Source organism: Doryrhamphus excisus, chromosome 7 (assembly GCF_030265055.1).
Source record: "Doryrhamphus excisus isolate RoL2022-K1 chromosome 7, RoL_Dexc_1.0, whole genome shotgun sequence".
Classification (NCBI taxonomy): Eukaryota; Metazoa; Chordata; class Actinopteri; order Syngnathiformes; family Syngnathidae; genus Doryrhamphus; species Doryrhamphus excisus.
This window is the reverse complement of record NC_080472.1, coordinates 2290029-2314072: the sequence shown is the minus strand read 5'-3', so window position 1 is coordinate 2314072 and position 24044 is coordinate 2290029. Positions and strand designations below refer to the sequence as shown.

Genomic DNA, 24044 nt, shown 5'->3' with positions numbered 1-24044 from the left:
TTGTTTATTTATTTTTCATCTTATTTTGTGTAGAAAAATAAAAATTAAGATATTTGAGAACAGTGGAATGTTTTATCAGCGCTTTTATTGTAGAAAATTGGAACCAAATTATTTTTATTTTTATTTTTATTTTTATTTTTATTTTTATTTTTATTTTTATTTTTATTTTTATTTTTATTTTTATTTTTATTTTTATTGAATATTGAATATTAACTATATCAATCAAGTTTAAGTACGTGTGATTTTAGAATATTTTATATAGTACAGTCGAGCCAACCTCATTCGCAATAATATATACCGTCGTCCCTTAGAGCCCCAGAGACTTAAAATAACACCCCTATATCACCTTTACCTCCGAAAATGTATTATTTATCCCACATTGTCCGGTTCTTACGCTGCAGGGACTCGAGACAGGCTAACCAGTTAGCCTCAAATTTCCATCCGTCCATATTCGATACCGCTTATCCTCATCAGGGTCGCTGGGGTATGCTGGAGCCTATCCGAGCTGACTTCAGGCGAGAGGCGGGGTACAACTTGGTTAGCCTTGAATTTATTTATTCTAAACTTAAGAAGCAAGAAATTTACCACTTCCACACTACACGAGGTTTGGATTTTTTTGCCACTTTATTATGTTGGACATGCCATGGCTGATTTTTATTTTTATTTTTATTTTTATTTTTATTTTTATTTTTATTTTTATTTTTATTTTTATTTTTATTTTTATTTTTATTTTTATTTTTATTTTTATTTTTTTAATTTTTTTAATTTTTTTAATTTTTTTATTTTTGTAGAGAAGTATAGGATGACATTTTTAGCTAATTGGTTATTTTTAGCCTTATGCATTATTTTAGCTGTTTGAAGATGAAGTTTAGTATTTGTGATTTTAGAAATATACTTTGTCTATACTATACTATACTTATACTTATACTCCGGAGCGACTTATAGTCTATATATATAGTCTAGTATAGGAAAATACAGTAAATTACAGTACAGTACAGTACATTATAATGGTCTTTTTTTTTTATATTTTTGAGGTATTATAGTCAATATGTGCATTGTTAGCTTCCTCGTTGTGGCTGTTTTTCCCTTTTTGGAACGCACAAGAAAGATGGACGTTGCGACGTTTTCCTTCAAATCCGAATGAAGTTAACTTTAAGATGACCGATGTCGTCTTTCGTACGCATGCCGATCAACACCACTCACTCGTGCTACTCACGTTTTCCCTGACCAGCTCGGAGACGGTGCGTGACAGCATGAGGCAGGAGACGGCGCAGCTCACGATGTGGAAGAGGGTGTACATGACTCGCGTGCTGGTGGACGATTTGACGGGCGGACAGAAGGCACAGCAGAGCGAGCAGGGAGCCGGTCCGCAGCAGCAGCATATCTTGGTAGGAGAGAACAAAATGGGGGAGTAGTACGTGTGGTATTGTAGTATGTAAGAGTACAAGTTATACAGTTGGACATGTCTGTTTATGCTCTAAGGCGGGAAAGGTGGTCACTACAATAACAGATAATGAAACCGCCATTTTGTCTTTAGTTTTTACGCTGTATGCCTTTCCTGGCACACTCATTTATCCGGGATTGGCACCGGCACTGGTGGCCGGGAATGGAACCCGCGCCAAGTACAATATAAAATATTCTAAAATCACACATACTTAAACTTGCTGATATAGTTAATATAAAATAAAAATAAAAATAAAAATAAAAATAAAAATAAAAATAAAATAAAAATAAAAATAAAAATAAAAATAAAAATAAAAAAAAAATAAATAAAAATAAAAATAAAAATAAAAATAAAAATAAAAATAAAAATAAAAATAAAAATAAAAATAATTGGGTCCAATTTTCTACAATAAAAGCGCTGATAAAAAATCCCACTGTTCTCAAATATCTTTTTTTTTTTTTTTCTACACAAAATAAGATGAAAAATAAACAAATCAAGAATAAAGAAAATCAATCAATCAGTAATAAATAAATATAATAATAATAATAATAATAATAAAAACGGCAAATAATAACAACTTAATAAACCACATATAGTTGGTGGGTAGACAAATGATTTTTTTCATATTAAAATGAACAAAGCATTATTAGAGCCCTGTAGACATGACAAAACACGACTATAGTCACATTTATACTCTTTTTATTTACAACATATTGCGCAACTGCAGGGTCTTGAGACACATGCTAACTCGCAAGCTAGAGAGCTAGCGACCTAAACGGTAGCCTTCAAGTTATTTCCTTTATATATAAATATTTATATATAAATAGCTAAAAAAAAAACTTACCACTTCCACACGGATAGGGAGGATAACTATTAACAGTTATTTAACCTTTAACATGAACATGAATCAAACGTAATCATTTTTTCTGGGTACATGATACCATACAGCATCCATATCAAACATTAAACTTTCATATCAGGCGGTAATCAGTAGCTGTTACATTTGAAATTTCATGGAAATGCATTGGAACGGGACTGGAGATTTTGTCCGAAATAGGCGAAATCCGTTCTAAAAAAATCCGATTTATGCAATGAATTTTTATTGGAAATGCATTACAGAAAAATCGGTTCTTTTTTTATCTGTCCGTTGTGAGCGAATTTCCGATATATCCGAGGTTCCGGCTCATATTTTCATTTATTGTGATCCCCGGAAATTAATTTTCGTTCATATCTACACCGTCTATTTATATTTGCTGGTGTGTGTCCTTTCTGCTGTTAGCAAACAGCATGATTTTAGTTTTATTTAAGTTCAAGGACAATCTATTATCATCATTATTATCATTTTTAATGTGACCATTTCTAATGATTTCGTTTGTACTCCGTCCGGAACAAAAAGCAGTGGTATCTTCCGCAAATAATACCGCAAATAATACCGCAAATAATACCAGCTTACCAGGAGATATCATTAAAAATGTACCCACCCGTGACTATATAAGCGAGGTATACGTCCAATACCACGAGTACAACCCAAACCCAATCTCTTACCTGGTAGGCCACCATGTTGAGGAAGTAGTTATAAACCCCACGACGGTTCATCCCCTGGTTGGCGGCCATTGTCCCTGTGGACTGTTTCTGTTCAGCCACTACGACTCGACATTTGGCCATGAATTGTTTTTTTTTTTCCCCAGCCTCGAATGAAGTCTCAGAATGCCCCCAAAAGATGGCAACCGTTACATCCTTTTAAAAGACGCCACCCGTTGAAAACGGGCCCCGGGAAAACGAAATATAATAATAAAAAAACATCCAACATGTCTCTGTTGCCAGAAAAAAGAGAGCGAGAGAGAGAGAGAGATGGTGGCGAATGCCCGGTGCCCTCCCCCCATCCTTTCACCCTGTTCTACCCGGGCAGATTAGGCAGAGTCTGCGAGGGGAGGGTTGCGACGGGAGGAGGCCGAACGGGACCATGTGTCATTCCCATCTGTCCCTCATTTCCCATCCCCCCCACCCACCAGGGTCCACCTCCCCCCTCCCGCCGATGCACAAACACACAACAAGTGGCTTGGGAATACTTCACCTTTTGTCCAAATAAAAATCACATAAGGCTGGAGCCTATCCCAGCTGTCTTCAGGCGAGAGGTGAGGTTTACACCCCGGACTGGTGGCCGGCCAATCACAGGGCACATATAGACAAACAACCATTCACACTCAAATTCATACCTATGGACAATTTGGAGTCGCTAATTAACCTAGCATGTTTTTGGAATGTGGGAGGAAACCGGAGTACCCGGAAAAAACCCACGCATGCACGGGGAGAACATGCAAACTCCACACAGAGATGGCCGAGGGTGGAATTGAACTCGGGTCTCCTAGCTGTGAGGCCTACATTTAGCCCTCAATTTAGTCCTGTTTGTCTATAAGGCAGGAAGACCATTGATCAAATTTACTTAAGATTTGTCAGATCAAAATACAAGACTTCGGGCGAAAGGCGGGGTACACCCTGGACTGGTGGCCAGCCAATCACAGGACACATATAGACAAACAACCATTCACACTCACATTCATACCTATGGACAATTTGGAGTCGCTAATTAACCTAGCATGTTTTTTTTTTGGAATGTGGGAGGATACCGGAGAAACATGCAAACTCCACATTGAGATGACCGAAGGTGGAATTGAACCCGGGTCTCCTAGCTGTGAAGTCTGCACGCTAACCACTCAACACGGTGCAGCCCATGATGGGAATAATATTTTTTTTTTCAAACTCATATTGGTACTTGTTTGTATATTTATTATTATTCATTCATTCATTTTCTACCGCTTATCCTCACGACGGTCGCGGGGGTGCTGGAGCCTATCCCAGCTGTCTTCAGGCGAGAGGTTAGGTTTACACCCCGGACTGGTGGCCAGCCAATCACAGGGCACATATAGACAAACAACCATTCACACTCACATTCATACCTATGGACAATTTGGAGGCGCTAATTAACCTAGCATGTTTTTTTTTGGAATGTGGGAGGAAACCGGAGTACCCGGAGAAACATGCAAACTCCACATTGAGATGACCGAAGGTGGAATTGAACCCAGGTCTCCTAGCTGTGAAGTCTGCACGCTAACCACTCAACACGGTGCAGCCCATGATGGGAATAATATTTTTTCTTTCAAACTCATATTGGTACTTGTTTGTATATTTATTATTATTCATTCATTCATTTTCTACCGCTTATCCTCACGAGGGTCACGGGGGTTGCTGGAGCCTATCCCAGCCGTCTTCGGGCGAGAGGCGGGGTACACCCTGGACTGGTGGCCAGCCAATCACAGGGCACATATAGACAAACAACCATTCACACTCACATTCATACCTATGGACAATTGGGATTATGCATTGTTTGAGGAAAATGGGGGTTTTGGGACCCCCCTGGAGTGGCAAAGGTAATACTTCGACTTTTTTCTCACATATATATACATATATATATATATATATATATATATATATATATATATATATATATATATATATATATATATATATATGTATATATACTCCAAATCTCAGATTATTTTTTTTCAATGTGGCCTTCTTAACACTCCGTCGTAATTATGTACTTAAAAAGCCAAAGCCCAAAACAGGCCGTCTGCGTGAAAGTAATCAAACCCGTCAGCCTTTAAGGGGATTCTAACAGTGTGAAAATAAGTCAGGGCCACTGGATGCGCATGAAAAGATTGTGCCCGGCTGCCCGTTTCAAAGCGCTGAGTGCAAGGAGAGAGAGTCAGATTAGATTTGGGTTAGTGTTCCGGGGGGGGGGGGGGCGTGTTTGGGGATTATCCTATCGTTGTTTCAGCCCTCCTTTCGGCGAGGATGACCTTCAGAGAAGCCTCAAAGAACCACGGGCTCAGCCGCGTTGCTTCACTAGTTTGAGACCCCCCGCCTTGATATGGTATGGTATCATGTACCCAGAAAAAATTATCACGTTTGATTCATGTTCATGTTAAAGGTTAAATAACTGTTAATAGTTATCCTCCCTATCCGTGTGGAAGTGGTACGTTTTTGGCTATTTAAGTTGAAAGGAAATAACTTGGAGGCTACCGTTTAGGTCGCTAGCGCTCTAGTTTACGAGTTAGCATGTGTCTCAAGACCCCGCAGTTGCGCAATATGTTGTAAATAATGTTCATGTTAAAGGTTAAATAACTGTTAATAGTTATCCTCCCTATCCGTGTGGAAGTGGTACGTTTTTGGCTATTTAAGTTGAAAGGAAATAACTTGGAGGCTACCGTTTAGGTCGCTAGCGCTCTAGTTTACGAGTTAGCATGTGTCTCAAGACCCCGCAGTTGCGCAATATGTTGTAAATAATGTTCATGTTAAAGGTTAAATAACTGTTAATAGTTATCCTCCCTATCCGTGTGGAAGTGGTACGTTTTTGGCTATTTAAGTTGAAAGGAAATAACTCGGAGGCTACCGTTTAGGTCGCTAGCGGTCTAGTTTGCGAGTTAGCATGTGTCTCAAGACCCCGCAGTTGCGCAATATGTTGTAAATCAGGGGTCTCAAACACGCGGCCCGCAGGGCACTAGTTTGAGGCCCCCCGCCTTGATATGAAAGTTTTAATGTAAGTTTGATATGGATGCTGTATGGTATCATGTACCCAGAAAAAATTATTACATTTGATTCATGTTCATGTTAAAGGTTAAATAACTGTTAGTAGTTATCCTCCCTATCCGTGTGGAAGTGGTAAGTTTTTGGCTATTTAAGTTGAAAGGAAATAACTTGAAGGCTACCGTTTAGGTGGCTAGCTCTCTAGTTTGCGAGTTAGCATGTGTCTCAAGACCCTGCAGTTGCGCAATATGTTGTAAATAAAAAGAGTATAAATGTGACTATAGTCGTGTTTTGTCATGTCTACAGGGCTCTAATAATGCTTTGTTCATTTTAATATGAAAAAAATCATTTGTCTACCCACCAACTATATGTGCTTTCTTAAGTTTTTATTATTTGCTGTTTTATTATTATTATTATTATATCTATTTATTACTGATTGATTGATTTTCTTTATTCTTGATTTGTTTATTTATTTTTCATCTTATTTTGTGTAGAAAAATAAAAATTAAGATATTTGAGAAAATTTTCAACATATTTTGAAAAGCGCTATACAAATAAAATGTATTATTATTATTATTATTATTACTATTGGTTTTTATAATTGGGGAAAAAAAATAGATATCAACCGATATTAATTATAATTATTGGTACTGATAATTATTGCACATCCCTAATAATATTTTTTTAAATAAATAATAATAAAAAAAATTCCCACATAATATTCTGACTTTATTCTAATATTTCTGCTTAATTCTTGTGAAAATCACAGTTATTTTTTCTAATTTTGTGAGTTTTTTTTTTTAATTTTTTTAAATATATGGCCCTTAGCTAGAACCGCTACTGACCGCATACAGAAAAATTTAACATTGTTTATTTTTTATTTGTGGGAAAATCCGCCATTTTGTAGGTATTTATTTAATTTAAAAAATGCACACAGTTCCCCAACACAAAGTTACCCAGCATACCTTGTGGGTTATAGACGCTAGCATTGTTTTGTATGTGTATTGGCGTGTGAGTGTTCATTTCGGTACTTCCATATAGTCCGTGTAGTGCAGTTACATTTTGTACTGCATTTTTTTTTACATTTGGTTGCACCGTGAGTGAGGTCAGGATCCAGGTGACTTTGTGCTGCGTGACAAAGCTCAAGGAAATGAATGTGTACAATGTGTTGAATATGTACTGTAATATAAAGTTACCCAATACTGGTCACTACAATACTAATATTGCGTGATTTCCTTCCACCGTGAGCGGCTGTAAAGTAGTACTTTGACAAACACGTGTTGCTCATGGGCCAGCATTCCTGGGGGCCCCTTTTCACTGTCACATAATTGCTTGTGGGAGAGGAGGAAGTGCCAGTGAGGACAAACAAAAAACCAAATTAGAGGCTTTGGTCAATGTGTTCAATCTATGCTTTCAATAGGATTGTGCAATAATTACTGGATCGCGTCCAAGATGGGACAATTCTAACCGCCATCATTCATCAGAGTACTACTACTACTACGACTATTAAAATACTATAACTCTAACAAATTTTACAGGTTTTGGTACTGGATCTGGAGAGTGGTAAACAGGTCATTTATTTACAGATTATTTATACCAGGGATGAACAAAAAGAGGCTGCACGGTGGAGAAGTGGTTAGTGTGCAGGCCACACACCTAGGAGACCCGAGTTTGAGCCCACTCTCAGGCCTCGGTGCATGTGTGGGTTTTCTCCAGGGACTCCTCCCACATTCCAAAAACATGAATGTTAGATTAATTGGTTAATTTTTTTTTCTCTTAATATTTTGTCTTCATTCATGTTAAATCATTTTCCAAAAATGACAACTTTATATGACTTTTTTTTTGTAAAATTAAATATTTTTCTCTGAATATTTTGACTTTATTTGTGTTACATAATTTTCCAAAAATGACAACTTCATTTGACTTTTTTTTGTAAAATTACAATATTTTTCTCTTAATATTTTGACTTTATTTGTGTTACATAATTTTCCAAAAATGACAACTTTATTTGACTTTTTTTTGTAAAATTACAATATTTTTCTGTTAATATTTTGACTTTATTTGTGTTACATAATTTTCCAAAAATGACAACTTTATTTGACTTTTTTTTGTAAAATTAAATATTTTCTCTTAATATTTTGACTTTATTTGTGTTACATAATTTTCCAAAAATTACAACTTTATTTGACTTTTTTTTGTAAAATTACAATATTTTTCTCTTAATATTTTGACTTTATTTGTGTTACATAATTTTCCAAAAATGACAACTTTATTTGACTTTTTTTTGGAAAATTGCAATATTTTTCTCTTAATATTTTGACTTTATTTATGTGACATAATTTTCCAAAAATGACAACTTCATTTGACTTTTTTTTGTAAAATTACAATATTTTTCTCTTAATATTTTGACTTTATTTGTGTTACATAATTTTCCAAAAATGACAACTTTATTTGACTTTTTTTTTGGAAAATTACAATATTTTTCTCTTAATATTTTGACTTTATTTGTGTTACATAATTTTCCAAAAATTACAACTTTATTTGACTTTTTTTTTGGAAAATTACAATATTTTTCTCTTAATATTTTGACTTTATTTGTGTTACATAATTTTGCAAAAATGACAACTTTATTTGACTTTTTTTTTGTAAAATTAAATATTTTCTCTTAATATTTTGACTTTATTTGTGTTACATAATTTTCCAAAAATGACAACTTTATTTGACTTTTTTTTGTAAAATTACAATATTTTTCTCTTAATATTTTGACTTTATTTGTGTTACATAATTTTCCAAAAATTACAACTTTATTTGACTTTTTTTTTGGAAAATTACAATATTCTTCTCTTAATATTTTGACTTTATTTGTGTTACATAATTTTCCAAAAATGACAACTTCATTTGACTTTTTTTTGTAAAATTACAATATTTTTCTCTTAATATTTTGACTTTATTTGTGTTACATAATTTTCCAAAAATGACAACTTTATTTGACTTTTTTTTGGAAAATTACAATATTTTTCTCTTAATATTTTGACTTTATTTGAGTCACATAATTTTCCAGAAATTACAACTTTATTTGTTTTTTATTTGGCTTTTTTTTTCTTCAATTTTATTTTTTTTCTTTTCATATTTTGACTTTTTTTCTGGTTACAAAATGTTCCAAAAATTACAAATTCATTGGTCCTTTATTTGGCTTTTTTCTTGTTGAGTTAAATTTTCTTTCTCTTAATATTTTGACTTTATTGTGTTACATAATTTTCCAGAAATGACAACTTTACTTGTTCTTTATTTGGCTCTTTTTTTCTTCAATTTTATTTTTTTCTTTTCATATTTTGACTTTTTTCTGGTTAGAAAAATTTTCAAAAATTACAAATGTATTGGTCCTTTATTTGGCTTTCTTTTTTCTTTAATTTTATTTTTTTCTTTTCATAATTTGACTTTTTTCTGGTTAGAAAATGTTCCAAAGATTACAAATTTATTGGTCCTTTATTTGACTTATTCTTGTTGAGTAAAATTTTCTTTCTCTTTATATTTTGACTTTATTTGTGTTACATAATTTTCCAGAAATTACAACTTTATTTGTAATTTATTTGGCTTTTTTTTCTTCAATTTTATTTTTTTCTTTTCATATTTTCATATACTTTTTTGTGGTTACAAAATGTTCCAAAAATTACAACTTTATTTGACTTTTTTTTCTTAAGTTACAAAATGTTTTTTACTAATATTTTGATTTTATTTGTGTTCAAAAATACAACTTTATTCATTCTATTTGACTTTTTTTGGTAAATTAAAAAATGTTTCTTTTAATATTTGGAATTCATTAATTTAAATAATTTTCTAAAAATTACAACACTGGTTGTTTTTTATTTGACTTTTTGTCTTAAGTTTTTTTTTTCACCTAATATTTGTCTTTATTTGTGTTACATAAGTTTCCAAAAATTAAAACCTTATTTTAATTAATTTTACTTTTATTTGTTAAATTCAATTTTTTCTGTTAATATTTTGACTTCATTATTGTTGCATAATTTTTCAAAAATTACAACTTTATTTGATCTTTATTGGACTTTTTCTAGTTAAATAAATTTTTTCTCTCTCAATATTTTGACTTTATTCTTGTTAAATAATTTTCAAAAAATTCCAACTTTTTCTTGTTGAATGAAAATGTTTTTCTTTTAATATTTTGACTTTATAAATGACATGTGATTTTCCCTTTCTGCTGCTTTTTGGTGTCGCTGTAGGATGAGCACCGAGCAGGTCTTACCTGGGCTCGCATAAAACGTCCTGACATCTCGCCGCTGAGACTTGAAGTAAAAAAAATAAAAACTTAAAAATCCTCAAATTGCCATCCGTCAATCATAGAGAAGTATGAACGGGTTAGCATGATGAAAGCAACGTTGGACCGGCCACGACGCCATCCTTCCACTTTTACTCAACCACAAGACACGCGTTTCCTTGAGGACCAAACTACCAAGCCTACCAAGATCACCGATGTGATTTCCGCTCCTCCCGAGAAGCCGTTTTCTCTTTTCTTAATCTGATTACGTCTGCCGGATTAAAAGGCGTCGGTGCGCAAAAGGAGACAGGAAATGTCTGGAGAAAGCGGCTCCGTTCCAGCGGTTGAAGGGTCATTTCTATTCAAAGACAATTAAAGCGCTAAAAATAGAAAAATAACAAGAAGCGTGAAGTAAGAACTAATTGGGACGATTGAAAGTCTGCGTGATTAATCCAATTATTTCCTTACAAAACAACTTTTAGTCAAGAACAAGCTCACGTAGAGGTTGATCTTTAACCACAAGTGGGGCCCTGGGGGGCCATTTGAGGCGTGGAGTGGGTGAAGTATCTGTTAGTGTCCTGGTGGCGGAAACTTGGGGCAAGTCCACTTTTTACAGGACAGCTATTATACTTTTTTTTTGCGGAAATATGGGCTAATAACTATAAAAACAATCTTCACTCGCTAAATGTACTGCAAAAAAAAGGTCAGTAAGGATAATTCATAATGCCGCCTACAGAGAACATACTAACTCAGGGGTCTCAAACTCAATTTACTTGGGGGGTCTGGGCGAGACTGGGCCGCATCAGGTTTTCAAAAAAAAAACAAAAAAAAATGCATTTATTAAAAACAGAAAAATGAATAAACTTTGCTTTGGTTTCGATTTTCTACAATAAAAGCTCTGATAAAAAAAAAAATATTATGGTCATAAAGTCGTAATTATACAAAAATAAAATTTATGAAGATTATTTAAGAAAAAAGTAGAAAAAAAATTACAAAAAAAATATTTCATTCCTGTTGCATAAAATATAAAATAGAAATACCGTATAAAAATAATATTTTTGAAAAGCTGTAACATGAGAAATATATACTGTAATATTACGGAAATAAAATAAAAATATTATGGTATAGTCATAATTATACAAAAATAAAATTTATGAAGATTATTTAAGAAAGGTAAAAAAAACTTTGTACTTCGGTACGTGACAAAAAATAAAAAATGTTTAAAAATTTAAAAAAAATTAAAGTTGATATTAAAAAATAACAGCAGTAATTAAAAAAAAAACTTAAACTATATTAGGAAAGCAGGAAGTGAACAAATGTAACACTTACTGATTGTAAAAGTACCAGATGGAGAGGTAGGATTTAATAAGCTTTGCTTCTTCCTACTCCTTTTGGACATGTGGAACTGGGAACTGATTATGTGATGCATTCAATTGTAATCTGATGCATGTTCAAATGAAATAAAACCATTACCATTACCGACTCAATATAAAAGGCCGAAAATGAGCATAATAGGCCACCCTTTAAACATTAATTTTATTGTAAAGGTCTGACGTTTTCCCCAGTGACAGTTAAGGGATTTGCAGTTGAGAATAATGCAAAGAAAATAGAAATGCACTGTGTGTTCGCTAGGGGGCAGCAATGGCATCACCGCCGGAAGTAGAAGAAGACGAAGAAGAATTTCCCGGCTTCATTCACTCCTTGCAAAAAACATGGCGACCGAGGGAGATGTCGATTTGGACCTGGAAGCCGAGGAAAACTGCACCGGGAAGCCAACCGAAAAGCCCCGCAAACATGACAGCGGCGCCGCGGATTTAGAGAGAGTCACCGACTACGCGGAGGAGAAAGAAATTTCCAGTTCCGACTTGGAAACGGTGAGATAAAATGTTGTTGTCGGCGTCTCGTTGGTTTAACATGCGGCCGGTGCTGACTTCATTGTCGGGGTTATTTTGTCCACAAAGCGATTTTTACATAGTCAAAACACTCTATGAACATTTTAACGTTTTTATTACACTACCAAATCGAGTCAAATTAGTTATTATTCATAAACAAACGCTATTTTACTTCGAACCTTTTGCTAACCTGTGGCTAACCTTTATCGATATTTCGATGTATTGTCTCCTACAACAAATGTATGACGTAAAATTATTATTTAACTTGACTCTTAATCAGTGAGGATGTATTAAATGTGAAGTTTAGGTCACTAATAAACGAAAGAACGGGAAGTACTTGTTTTTTTATATTAGTATTTTTCTTACAGGCTATGTCAGTCATTGGAGACAGAAGGTCACGTGAACAGAAAGCCAAACAAGAGAGGTAAGATCAATTAATTTTAATCTTTCTTAACCCTTACATGCATAAGTGGGTCAAAAATGACCCGGTCGGGTTGTTTTCTTGAAATATCTTCGTAATTAAAAAATGTTATTTCATATTCCATGTATTCCTAAAAAAACATGTTTTGATATCATGTCATTCAATTTTTTTAACTTTTTATACATTTTAAGAAATTTTAGTTTTTGTGTTACTACCCCAACCTTCCATAAGTGAGTCAAAAATGACCCGGTCAGGTTGTTTTCTTGAAATATCTTTGTAATTAAAAATTTTTATCATTTCATATTCCAGGTATTCCTCAAAAAACATGTTTTTGATATCATGTCATTCAATTTTTTTACTTTTTAGAAATTTTAAGAAATTTTAGTTTTTGTGTTACTACCCCAACCTTCCATAAGTGGGTCAAAAATGACCCGGTCAGGTTGTTTTCTTGAAATATCTTTGTAATTAAAAATTGTTATAATTTCATATTCCAGGTATTCCTAAAAAAAACATGTTTTTGATATCATGCCATTCAAATTTTTAACTTACCTTTTATACATTTTAAGAAATTTTAGTTTTTGTGTTACTACCCCAACCTTCCATAATTGGGTCTTCGTAATTAAAAATGATCATTTCATATTCCAGGTATTCCTCAAAAAAACATGTTTTTGATATCATGTCATTCAATTTTTTAACTTTTTATACATTTTAAGAAATTTTAGTTTTTGTGTTACTACCCCAACCTTCCATAAGTGGGTCAAAAATGACCCGGTCAGGTTGTTTTCTTGAAATATCTTTGTAATTAAAAATTGCTATCATTTCATATTCCAGGTATTCCAAAAAAAAAAAACATGTTTTTGATATCATGTCATTCAAATTTTTAACTTACCTTTTATACATTTTAAGAAATTTTAGTTTTTGTGTACTACCCCAACCTTCCATAAGTGGGTCTTCGTAATTAAAAATGATAATTTCATATTCCAGGTATTCCTCAAAAAACATGTTTTTGATATCATGTCATTCAATTTTTTAACTTTTTATACATTTTAAGAAATTTTAGTTTTTGTGTTACTACCCCAACCTTCCATAAGTGGGTCAAAAATGACCCGGTCAGGTTGTTTTCTTGAAATATCTTTGTAATTAAAATTTGTTATCATTTCATATTCCAGGTATTCCTCAAAAAAACATGTTTTTGATATCATGTCATTCAATTTTTTAACTTTTTATACATTTTAAGAAATTTTAGTTTTTGTGTTACTACCCCAACCTTCCATAAGTGGGTCAAAAATGACCCGGTCAGGTTGTTTTCTTGAAATAACATCGTAATTAAAATTTGTTATCATTTCATATTGCAGGTATTTCTAAAAAAAACATGTTTTTGATATCATGCCATTCAAATTTTTAACTTACCTTTTATACATTTTAAGAAATTTTAGTTTTTGTGTTACTACCCCAACCTTCCATAAGTGGGTCTTCGTAATTAAAAATTATCATTTCATATTCCAGGTATTCCTCAAACATGTTTTTGATATCATGTCATTAAATTTTTTAACTTTTTAGAAATTTTAAGAAATTTTAGTTTTTGTGTTACTACCCCAACCTTCCATAAGTGAGTCAAAAATGACCCGGTCAGGTTGTTTTCTTGAAATATCTTCATAATTAAAATTTGTTATCATTTCATATTCCAGGTATTCCTCAAAAAAACATGTTTTTGATATCATGCCATTCAAATTTTTAATTTACCTTTTATACATTTTAAGAAATTTTAGTTTTTGTGTTACTACCCCAACCTTCCATAAGTGGGTCTTCGTAATTAAAAATGATCATTTCATATTCCGGGTATTCCTCAAAAAACATGTTTTTGATATCATGTCATTCAATTTTTTAACTTTTTATACATTTTAAGAAATTTTAGTTTTTGTGTTACTACCCCAACCTTCCATAAGTGGGTCAAAAATGACCCGGTCAGGTTGTTTTCTTGAAATATCTTCGTAATTAAAAATTATCATCATTTCATATTCCAGGTATTCCTCAAAAAATACATGTTTTTGATATCATGTTTTTAACTTACCTTTTATACATTTTAAGAATTTTTTGTTTTTGTGTTACTTAAAAACACATTGATTCTAATATGGGTGATTTTTGACCCACTTATGGAAGAGTGTAGGGTCCAGTCACTCGTGCATCGAAGGGTTAATATAGTTTAAAGATGTTTCATTGTAAAAAATAATAAATAAATAAAAAGGTAGGAGAAAATGAAAGATGATGGTCTCCATTTTCTATTTTTTCAGAGAAAAAGAGTTGGCCAAAGTCACCATCAAGAGAGAGGACGTGGAGTTAATTGTAAGTCCAAATTTAAGTCATCTATGTATGCAGTTTTACGTATTATTATTTAAACGCTAGCAGATGCAACACACTTCAATCTCTCGTGGGGGACTCTGTATTATATCGTAAAACGTGTTGTTGTGCGAATCCACAACGGAACCCGAGCGAGCGTGTTTGTTTGCTGACGGAATGATGTTCATGTTGTGATACAGATGTCAGAGATGGAGATTTCGAGGGTGGCGGCAGAGCGCAGTCTGAGGGAACACATGGGCAATGTGGTGGAAGCGCTGGTGGCGTTGACCAGCTGAGCGCACACACACAGGACCGTTTTACTGGCAGAAAATAGAAATTTCCTTAGAATTGAACTCAAAACATTTTGTGGTGTAACGTTTTTTTTTTTTTTTCCAAGTAAAAAGTATTCAACAACCCACCAGTTTTTCAAGCATGCTCATTTCAATTAACGGATGCAATTATTTAGCGAAAAATTTCCATAGAAATTGCATGTGAATTCTGAAGTTAAATTAAAAATAACCGATGAAAGTTATTAAACCGGATTAGTGGTGATGGTGGTTGATCTTGCTGCCACGTCGTCTTCGGGAACAGTCATGTCTTCAGTAAAAAGTAACATTAAATGTTAATATTTGCTGTATGTGTAAAACTATAAAACCGTGTCAAGTGCTGATGACATCATAGACAGGCGACATAATGTCAACTTCAGTTTCTGGTTCTTTTGCTAGCTAGTAGGGTGCTAAGAAGGAAGGACGTTTTGTGATTGTATCTTATATAACGGGAGAATGCATGCAAACCCGAGGCTAACTTAGCAGATGCTAACCAAACATATGAGCTTGCTTTTTTTTATGCTGGAATGGCTTGTTGTGGTTGATTAGTGTCTGAGTAGTTAGTGGACAAATTGGCAGAATTTGAAATGGTGGAATATATAATATAATTATAAAAAAATATATAATATATTTAAATATAAATAATTAAATAATTAATTAAAAATAAATATAAATAAAAAAAATAAAAAATTAATTTAAAAATATAAAAATATTTTTATATATAGAAATATATATTTTTATATATAAAAATATTTTATATTATAAAATTAATTTAAAAATATAAAAATATTTTTATATTTTTAAATTAATTTTTTAAATTTTTTTTATTTATATTTATTTTTTAATTAATTATTTAATTATTTATTATTTATATTTAAATATATTATATTTTTATAACTTCTGGTTGGGAGACAACCTGATGATGGCTGGTTCGATTCTTAGGTATAAAAATATCTATTTCTATATATTCAAAATATATATTTTTTTATACCTAAGAATTTTTATATATAAAAATATATATTTTTATACCAAAGAATCGAACCAGCTATCACCAGGTTGTCTCCCAACCAGAATGCGGCTGGTTCAATCTACAACCTGAGCCATGTCCGACAAGTTACATGAATGGATAACGTAAATATGGTTATTCTCCAGCAGAGGGCGCCATTGCATTTTTTTGAGCAGGTACTAATGATACAGTACAATTCCAACCAATATAAAGTACCAATAGTGATTTTTTTAGGGCTTCCAAAGTGGGGAAATTACACTTTTTTAATACTCATACATTAAAAAAAATTACAATAACTATTTTAAAATAGTTTTTTTAATCAACTTGTTTGAGTTTCACTTTTGTCCCCCTTGCGATATTGTAATTTATTGAGCTGCACCTGTGTATTAAGTACAAATATATAAAAAAAAAACAGTTCTGTACAACGTCCATCCATCATGTTTCATCAGAGATATTTTTCAAGCATCTGCGGTCTTTAACAAAAATTATTTACAGTTGCGGTCAGAAGTTGACATATGCTCATACTGGGCTTCAATGTTATTATTCCAGAATAGAATAATTACACAACATACGTTTTCAAAAAAAATGAATGAATAGGGGGAAAAATATTTTTTTCTTCTAATTTTTACGTAACGTGATTTTTCAAAATCATTAAAGATATCGATGTTGTGTAATCATTCTGCCCTACAAAAAGACAGCTTCAAATAAAACATTAAGCGCCCGAAGATGACATAATATTAATCCCCACGATGAGTGTAGGTCATATTTTTGTATATGAAATCCAGTCCAGCTGATGGACACATCTCATGTCTTCTTCCTCTTCACCATGGGTCGTTCAAACACGTCTCTTACGCCCGCTGCCTTCTGCTTGAAGAATTTGCTGTTCTGAGCCGTCTCCTGAGCCCACGCCGAGTCAAACGACGTGGTATCCTGGTCCACCAAGTGGGTGTACTTGGTTCGTCCAGACCGACCAAAGTTTTTGACCTAAATGATGCAGGGGAAAAATGTATTTAAAAAAAATATATATATATATACTTGTTCGTAACGATTAACAACACAGTGTCTATCTCCTTTGTTTCAGGCAACCAATCAAAGGGAAAAATTTACATGTCGCGCAGACCTCACAGCTAGGAGACCCCAAGTTCAATTCCACCCTCGGCCATCTCTGTGTGGAGTTTGCATGTTCTCCCCCCCCCCCCCGTGCATGCGTGGGTTTTTTCCGGGTACTCCCGGTTTCCTCCCACATTCCAAAAACATGCTAGGTTAATTGGCGACTCCAAATGTGAGTGTGAATGGTTGTTTGTCTATATGCGCCCTGTGATTGGCTGGCGACCGGTCCAGGGTTTACCCCGCCTCTCGCCCGAAGACAGCTGGGATAGGCTCCAGCACTATATTGACACTAACTATGGTACCCATTATGTCATTGGATGGTCAAATCACCTCGTACTTCGGTACGTGATAAACAAAAAATAAAATATTTAAAAAAAAATTAACATTTAAGAAAATGAAAGTTGAAATTTAAAAATAACAGCTGTAATTTTTTTAAAATAAAGTCAACATTTTAAGCCAAAAAAACTCATAATTAAAAAAAAAAAAAACTTAAACCATATTTGGAAAGCAGGAAGTGAACAAATGTAACAGTTACTGATTGTAAATTTTTTTGAAAAATTAAAGTTGAAATTTAAAAATAACAGCTGTCGTTTTTTTTAAAAAATAAAGTCAACATTTTAAGACAAAAAAGTCATAATTTTACAAGAATAGACTCATCATATGATGACGGACAATGATGTCATTTCTGTTGCATAAAATATAAAATAGAAATACCATATAAAAATAATATTATTTTTGAAAAACTAACATGAAAAATATATTCTGTAATATTACGGAAATAAAATCAAAATATTATGGTAATAAAGTCGTAATTATACAAAATAAAAATTTATGAAGATTATTTAAGAAAAAAGTAGAAAAAATTTGACAAAAAAAATTACAAAAAAAAACTATATTAGGAAAGCAGGAAGTGAACAAATGTAACAGTTACTGATTATAAAAAGTACCACATGGAGGGGTAGGATTTAATAAGCTTTGCTTCTTCCTACTCCTTTTGGACATGTGGAAGTGGGAACTGATTATTACTGGTTATGCTGGCCCTGACTGCACATCAATGCAGAACTAGGACTGTAGATGTATCTATCCCGCTGTGAATGTAGTCTTTGTTGCCCGTATGAGTCATTATACACATTATTATTATTAAAAATAACATTTGATGCTCACCTGCATGACTTTGGGCAAGATGGTTTTGTTGAAGTGGTCCTCCAGAGTCGGTGCACTGAAATCTCTCTTGTAGACGTCTTGCTCTTCGTCCTGCAACAAAAAAAAAACACGTTTACAATTTGGAAGGACCACCACCAAGATATTCCCGAGGCTGTGTGATAATTCCAGTGACCATAAATAAATAAATGTACTCACCATAAAGAAGGCTCCTCGGTGGTAGTACTTCTGAAGGAACTTGTATTTGCCTTTGGATGCTTTGTTGGTGATGACTTTGCCGTTGTTGCGGAGCTCCGCCCTGCGTTCCTCGTCTTTCATGTTATGGAATCTATCGATTTCCACCTTTTCCTTCTCCATCCTGTCAACAGACAATTTAGCACCATTGGCTCTCTCTGCTTTCGGGATATTTCGGCGATATATCGCGATACTTCGTTCCATGATACTGTATCAATGTTTTTGCATGGCATTTATCATAGACTGTATATGTTATTTATTCAAGTGCAGACACGGCAAAGATTTTAATTTAAACCTTAGTTTAGTGACCTTTAGTCAATTAGGCAAGGAAGTTGAACGAGATTCACAAGTGAATTTTTTGGGGGGGGAAAAAATCTGCGAATCCACTTAGGAGCGAGGACCGTGAGGACCTGCCGCTAGCAAGCAATGCCAAGGTCCTTTTGTAGTATACAAAAATAGTACTGTGATATTGCAGGTATTTTGTTTTTCAAATTGATTAATTAAAATTAATTAATTAAAATTAAATTAAAATTAAAATTAAAATTAAAATAAATTAAAATTAAAAAAAATTAAAATTAAAATTAAAATTAAAATTAAAATTAAAATTAAAATTAAAATTAAATTAAAATTAAATAATGGTTATTTCAAGAATTCCAAAAAAACCTTTTTACTGATGTTAGTTATTTTGTTCCACAAAAATACTGGCTAAGTCAGGGACTGTATACTCTGCATTTTTTCACAGTTAATAGATCTTGAGACATAATTTAATTTATTTGTTTTTTATGTTTTTTTTGTAAATTTAAAGCTGGATGTTAAACTTTATTTAAAGTTATTGAAAGTTTGTGATACAGCATAACATACTGTTCTAATGGAATAAAAATATGTTTAGTTTAGTAAGTGCATATTGCTGCTGTAATTCAGTTTTTCCAGGAAATAATCTTTAAGAAAAACAAAAAAAATATCGCCTTGTTAACAGTATCGTGATATATCGTATCGTGAGCCTAGTATCGTATCGCCAGATTGTCGCCAATACACATTAACCCTATTAAGTCAATAAGTCAAATAATCATCGATTCTACTCACATTTCTCGAGTTTCCCTGTCCTTCTTGATACGTTTCAGTTCACGGACTTTCCAGGCCTCGTACTCCTCCTCCTCGTTCTCGCCGTCCGTGTCCAGGGCGTCCAAAGCGGCGAGCGTGCGACGGTTCTCCTCAAACTCCTTCTTGGCCTCCTCTTCCACTATCTTGAGGGTGTAACGCCTCCGCTCCTCCTGCTGCCTCTTGGCTTCGGCCTCCAGCTCCCTCTGCTTCTGCTGCTCCGCTTCTCGCTCGGCCACCGTCACTCTGTCCTTCCTGGGGGGGGTACGAGCACAAGACCAGTTAGACCACATTGGCGGCACGGCGGTCGAGTGGTTAGCGCGCAGAGACCAGGGTTCAATTCCACCCTCGGCCATCTCTGTGTGGAGTTTGCATGTTCTCCCCGTGCATGCGTGGGTTTTCTCCAGGTACTCCGGTTTCCTCCCACATTCCAAAAACATGCTAGGTTAATTAGCGACTCCAAATTGTCCATAAGTATGAATGTGAGTGTGAATGGTTGTTTGTCTATATGTGCTCTGTGATTGGCTGGCCACCAGTCCGGGGTGTACACCGCCTCTTGCCCCAAGACAGCTGGGATAGGCTCCAGCACTATATTACTACTTTGAACTTCGGTACGTGATAAAAAAAAATAATAATAAAATAAAAAATTAACATTTAAGAAAATGAAAGTTGAAATTTAAAAATAACGGCTGTAATTTTTTTAATTTTTAAGCCAAAAAAGTCAATTTAAATAAAAAAAACTTAAACCATATTTGGAAAGCAGGAAGTGAACAAATATAATGTTACTGATTGTAAATTTTTTTGAAAAATTAAAGTTGAAATTTAAAAATAACAGCAGTAATTTTGGGGGGGAATAAAGTCAACATTTTAAGCCAAAAAAGTCATATTCTAATTCAGAAAAAAAGTCATAATTTTACAAGAATTTTACTCATCATATGATGACGGAAAATGATGTCATTTCTGTTGCATAAAATATAAAATAGAAATACCATATAAAAATAATATTTTTGAAAAGCTGTAATGTGAAAAATATATTTTGTAATATTACGGAAATAAAATCAAAATATTATGGTAATAAAGTCGTAATTTTATGAAGATTATTTAAGAAAAAAGTAGAAAAAAAATTACAAAAAAAATTACAAAAAAAACCCAAACTATTTTCGGAAAGCAGGAAGTGAACAAATGTAACAGTTAGTGATTGTAAAAGTACCAGATGGAGGGGTAGGATTTAATAAGCTTTGCTTCTTCCTACTCCTTTCGGACATGTGGAACTGGGAACTGATTATGTGATGCGTTCAATTGTCATCTGATGCATGTTCAAATGAAATTAAACCATAACACAGAAGTCTCCTACATGATAGAAACAACACTTACTTGCGGATGAAAACCGGTTTGAGTCGCGGCTCTGCTTCATCTTCACTATCCGTATACTCCTCATATTCAGACTCAGACTCCGATTCCTCCCCAGACTTCCCTTCCTCCTCCACCTCCATGACTTCCATCTCTTCGGTCTTGCGTTCCAGAGCCCGCTGCCTCATCATTGCTCGTCGCCTCTCAATTTCCTGCACAAAGAGGGCATTTTCTTGGAACGCATTTTCTTGGTCTGGTCAGCCTGACACCACATATAGATTGCGGTCCTGAAAAATTAGGCAAATACAGCTTCACAGCAATAAATTCAGTACCTCGTCATCAACTTCTTCCTCTTCTTCTTCCTCTTCATCCTCACTGCTCTCCTCACGTTGAGGATGCCACGTCCCTTCATCGGAGTCTTCGCTGCTCTCTTCTACAACTTCCGGCTCCACGATCTGTCGATGTCTCGCCAACCTGAGCAAAAAGGGACGGTGACATAGAGATGACATAACAGCGTTAAAAAAAAAAAAAAAAAATCCAAAGTCACATGATACCTCTCCTCCACGTCCTCAGAGGCACGGTTGAGCAAACGCTTTAAACGTGGGTCTGACACGACGTCCTCCTCCTCCAGTTCCATCTCGGGCTCCGTTTCCTTTCCTTTCTTCACAAACTGGAAGTCCTCTTCCTCCTCATCCGATGATTCCATCGGTGCGTAGTCTGGACGTTTACCCGACACGTATCTCTTCACCTTTACCTTCTCCATGGAGATCTCACCTGTGTCATGACACATGGTAATGGTTTGATTTCATTTCAACATGCATCAGATTACAATTGAACGCATCACATAATCAGTTCACAGTTCCACATGTCCAAAAGGAGTAGGAAGAAGCAAAGCTTATTAAATCCTACCCCTCCATCTGGTACTTTTACAATCAGTAACTGTTACATTTGTTCACTTCCTGCTTTCCTAATATAGTTTTGGGTTTTTTTGTAATTTTTTTTCTTAAATAATCTTCATAAATTTTACTTTTGTATAATTACGACTTTATGACCATAATATTTTGTTTTTTTCTGTAATATTACAGTATATATTTTTCATGTTACAGTATTTCAAAAATATTATTTTTATACGGTATTTCTATTTTATATTTTATGCAACAGAAATGACATTTTTCATCATCATATGATGAGTCTATTCTTGTAAAATTATGACTTTTTTTCTGAATTAGAAGATGACTTTTTTGGCTTAAAATATTGACTTTATTATTTTTTTTTACTGCTGTTATTTTTAAATATCAACTTTCATTTTTTTTTATTTTTAAACATTTTTTATTTTTTGTCACGTAAACGTTTTTGTTTCTTGAATTGGCTCATTGTTGTGCGTTGTTTGACTTCCTTACTCAATCCATTCCATAGTTTGATTCCCTAGTTTTTTTCTACTTTTTTCTTAAATAATCTTCATAAATTTTATTTTTGTATAATTATGACTTTACCATAATATTTTTATTTTGTTTCTGTGATATTACAGTATATATTTCTCATGTTACAGCTTTTCAAAAATAATATTATTTTTATACGGTATTTCTATTTTATATTTTATGCAACAGAAATGACATCATTTTTCATCATATGATGAGTCTATTCTTGTAAAATTATGACTTTTTTCTGAATTAGATTATGACTTTTTTGTCTTAAAATGTTGAATTTGTAAAAAAAAAAATACTGCAGTTATTTTTAAATGTCAACTTTAATTTTTCAAAAAAAAATTACATCAGTAACTGTTACATTTGTTCACTTCCTGCTTCCCGAATAAGTTTTTAATTTTTTGTTTCTTTTTGTTTTTATTGTTTCTTGAATAGGCTCATCGTAGATCATATTTCTCCTCTCTTGTAGAGAATTTTTAGATAATTGGTTATTTTTATCCTTATGCATTATTTTAGAAATAAAGAGTTAGTCTGTTCTCTGTTGAATTATCCTTACTGACATTACACAGTATTAAGTCAACACAGTTGAGGGTAATATGTTGCATTTACGTGGTTAAAGTTTAGGTGTCGCCACATAATGTTAAATATTTGACAGCAATTTAAGTGCTGTACATTTAGTGGGAAGAATGTAATTTAATAGGTGAACTAACTAACACATTTGTTATTAGCAACATTAGCATATACAGACTGAGGTCCATGACGGTGATGCTTAGCTGGTGTTAGCATTAGCTTGCTATGCTAGCACGTTTTTAGCTAACCCATTCTCACCTTTCTCATTCCGGACAGGCACGGCTCCGGCCGTGGACTGGATCGGCGGGAGCTTCATGTTGGCCGAATCGTGGGTGGACATGGCTGCCCGGTAGTGAACTCAAAAATGAAGAGAAATGTCGGATATTACCGGCGATGCCAATTGTTCACACACACGAAAAGCACAATGGCGGAGTCGGGGTATTCTTCTTCACCATGGCGGGTCGCAACTACTTGTAGGTTTATACTGCCACCTACAGTACCGGAGTGTGTAAACATTAGGTTACAGACTTGGGAAAAACTAGTAACCATTTGTCTTTAAGATATTAAATTATAGCGCGGATATTATATTTACTGTTTTGACCCCTCTTTAAGTTTCTTTTAGTCGTAATAATGAGATAAAAAGTCGAAATTATGAGATAGAAAGTCGAAATTATGAGATAAAAAGTCGAAATTACGAAATATAAAGTCGAAATTATAACATAAAAAGTCGAAATAATGACATAAAAATCTAAATTACGAGATAAAAGGTCGAAATTATGAGATAGAAAGTCATAACAATGAGGCGCTTTAC

The 24044-nt window shown here is 33.5% G+C and overlaps 3 protein-coding genes and 1 long non-coding RNA gene across 5 annotated transcripts in view; 2 read left to right on the top strand and 2 right to left on the bottom strand.

Annotated features, from left to right (window-relative positions):
• The window catches only part of serinc4 (serine incorporator 4), a 30873-nt gene extending 20362 nt beyond the window's left edge, over window positions 1-10511 (bottom strand). Inside the window, exons 1-2 of one of the 2 annotated variants that reach the window (XM_058078532.1) lie at window positions 10293-10511; window positions 1217-1384 (exon numbers count right to left, since the gene is read on the bottom strand). In XM_058078532.1, the coding sequence (XP_057934515.1) occupies window positions 1217-1384; window positions 10293-10319 (195 nt within the window). In that variant the 5' untranslated portion in view covers window positions 10320-10511. Of the gene's footprint in view, window positions 1-1216; window positions 1385-2989; window positions 3441-10292 lie in introns of those variants that run through there. The other variant, XM_058078531.1, reaches the window with a different exon arrangement.
• A 1470-nt stretch (window positions 10512-11981) lies between these two features.
• Window positions 11982-15372, top strand: hypk (huntingtin interacting protein K). Its single transcript, XM_058077861.1, has 4 exons — window positions 11982-12178; window positions 12565-12620; window positions 14909-14960; window positions 15155-15372. Exons 1-4 carry the CDS (start codon window positions 12017-12019, stop codon window positions 15248-15250), a joined length of 366 nt encoding a protein of 121 aa, XP_057933844.1. The 5' UTR covers window positions 11982-12016; the 3' UTR covers window positions 15251-15372.
• Window positions 15373-16360: 988 nt separating this feature from the next.
• LOC131131951 (uncharacterized) lies at window positions 16361-20150 on the top strand. The gene is made up of 2 exons (XR_009130283.1): window positions 16361-17292; window positions 17368-20150. It is a non-coding gene; the product is annotated as an uncharacterized LOC131131951 (long non-coding RNA).
• On the bottom strand, window positions 16621-23692 carry mfap1 (microfibril associated protein 1). The gene is made up of 8 exons (XM_058077021.1): window positions 23492-23692; window positions 21794-22013; window positions 21572-21713; window positions 21264-21451; window positions 19875-20144; window positions 18756-18915; window positions 18561-18650; window positions 16621-17270 (listed from the first exon to the last, which is right to left on the bottom strand). Exons 1-8 carry the CDS (start codon window positions 23571-23573, stop codon window positions 17091-17093), a joined length of 1332 nt encoding a protein of 443 aa, XP_057933004.1. The 5' UTR covers window positions 23574-23692; the 3' UTR covers window positions 16621-17090.
• Between the last annotated feature and the right edge of the window lie 352 nt (window positions 23693-24044).

Coding starts and splice junctions, on each gene's coding strand:
- hypk (XM_058077861.1), top strand. CDS start 12,017: ATGGCGACCGAGGGAGATGTCGATTTGGACCTGGAAGCCGAGGAAAAC. Junction 12,179..12,564: donor CCAGTTCCGACTTGGAAACG/GTGAGATAAAAT, acceptor TTTTTCTTACAG/GCTATGTCAGTCATTGGAGA. Junction 12,621..14,908: donor CAGAAAGCCAAACAAGAGAG/GTAAGATCAATT, acceptor CTATTTTTTCAG/AGAAAAAGAGTTGGCCAAAG.
- mfap1 (XM_058077021.1), bottom strand. CDS start 23,573: ATGTCCACCCACGATTCGGCCAACATGAAGCTCCCGCCGATCCAGTCC. Junction 21,452..21,571: donor AGGAAGAAGTTGATGACGAG/GTACTGAATTTA, acceptor CTCTTTGTGCAG/GAAATTGAGAGGCGACGAGC. Junction 20,145..21,263: donor AAACCGGTTTTCATCCGCAA/GTAAGTGTTGTT, acceptor TACCCCCCCCAG/GAAGGACAGAGTGACGGTGG.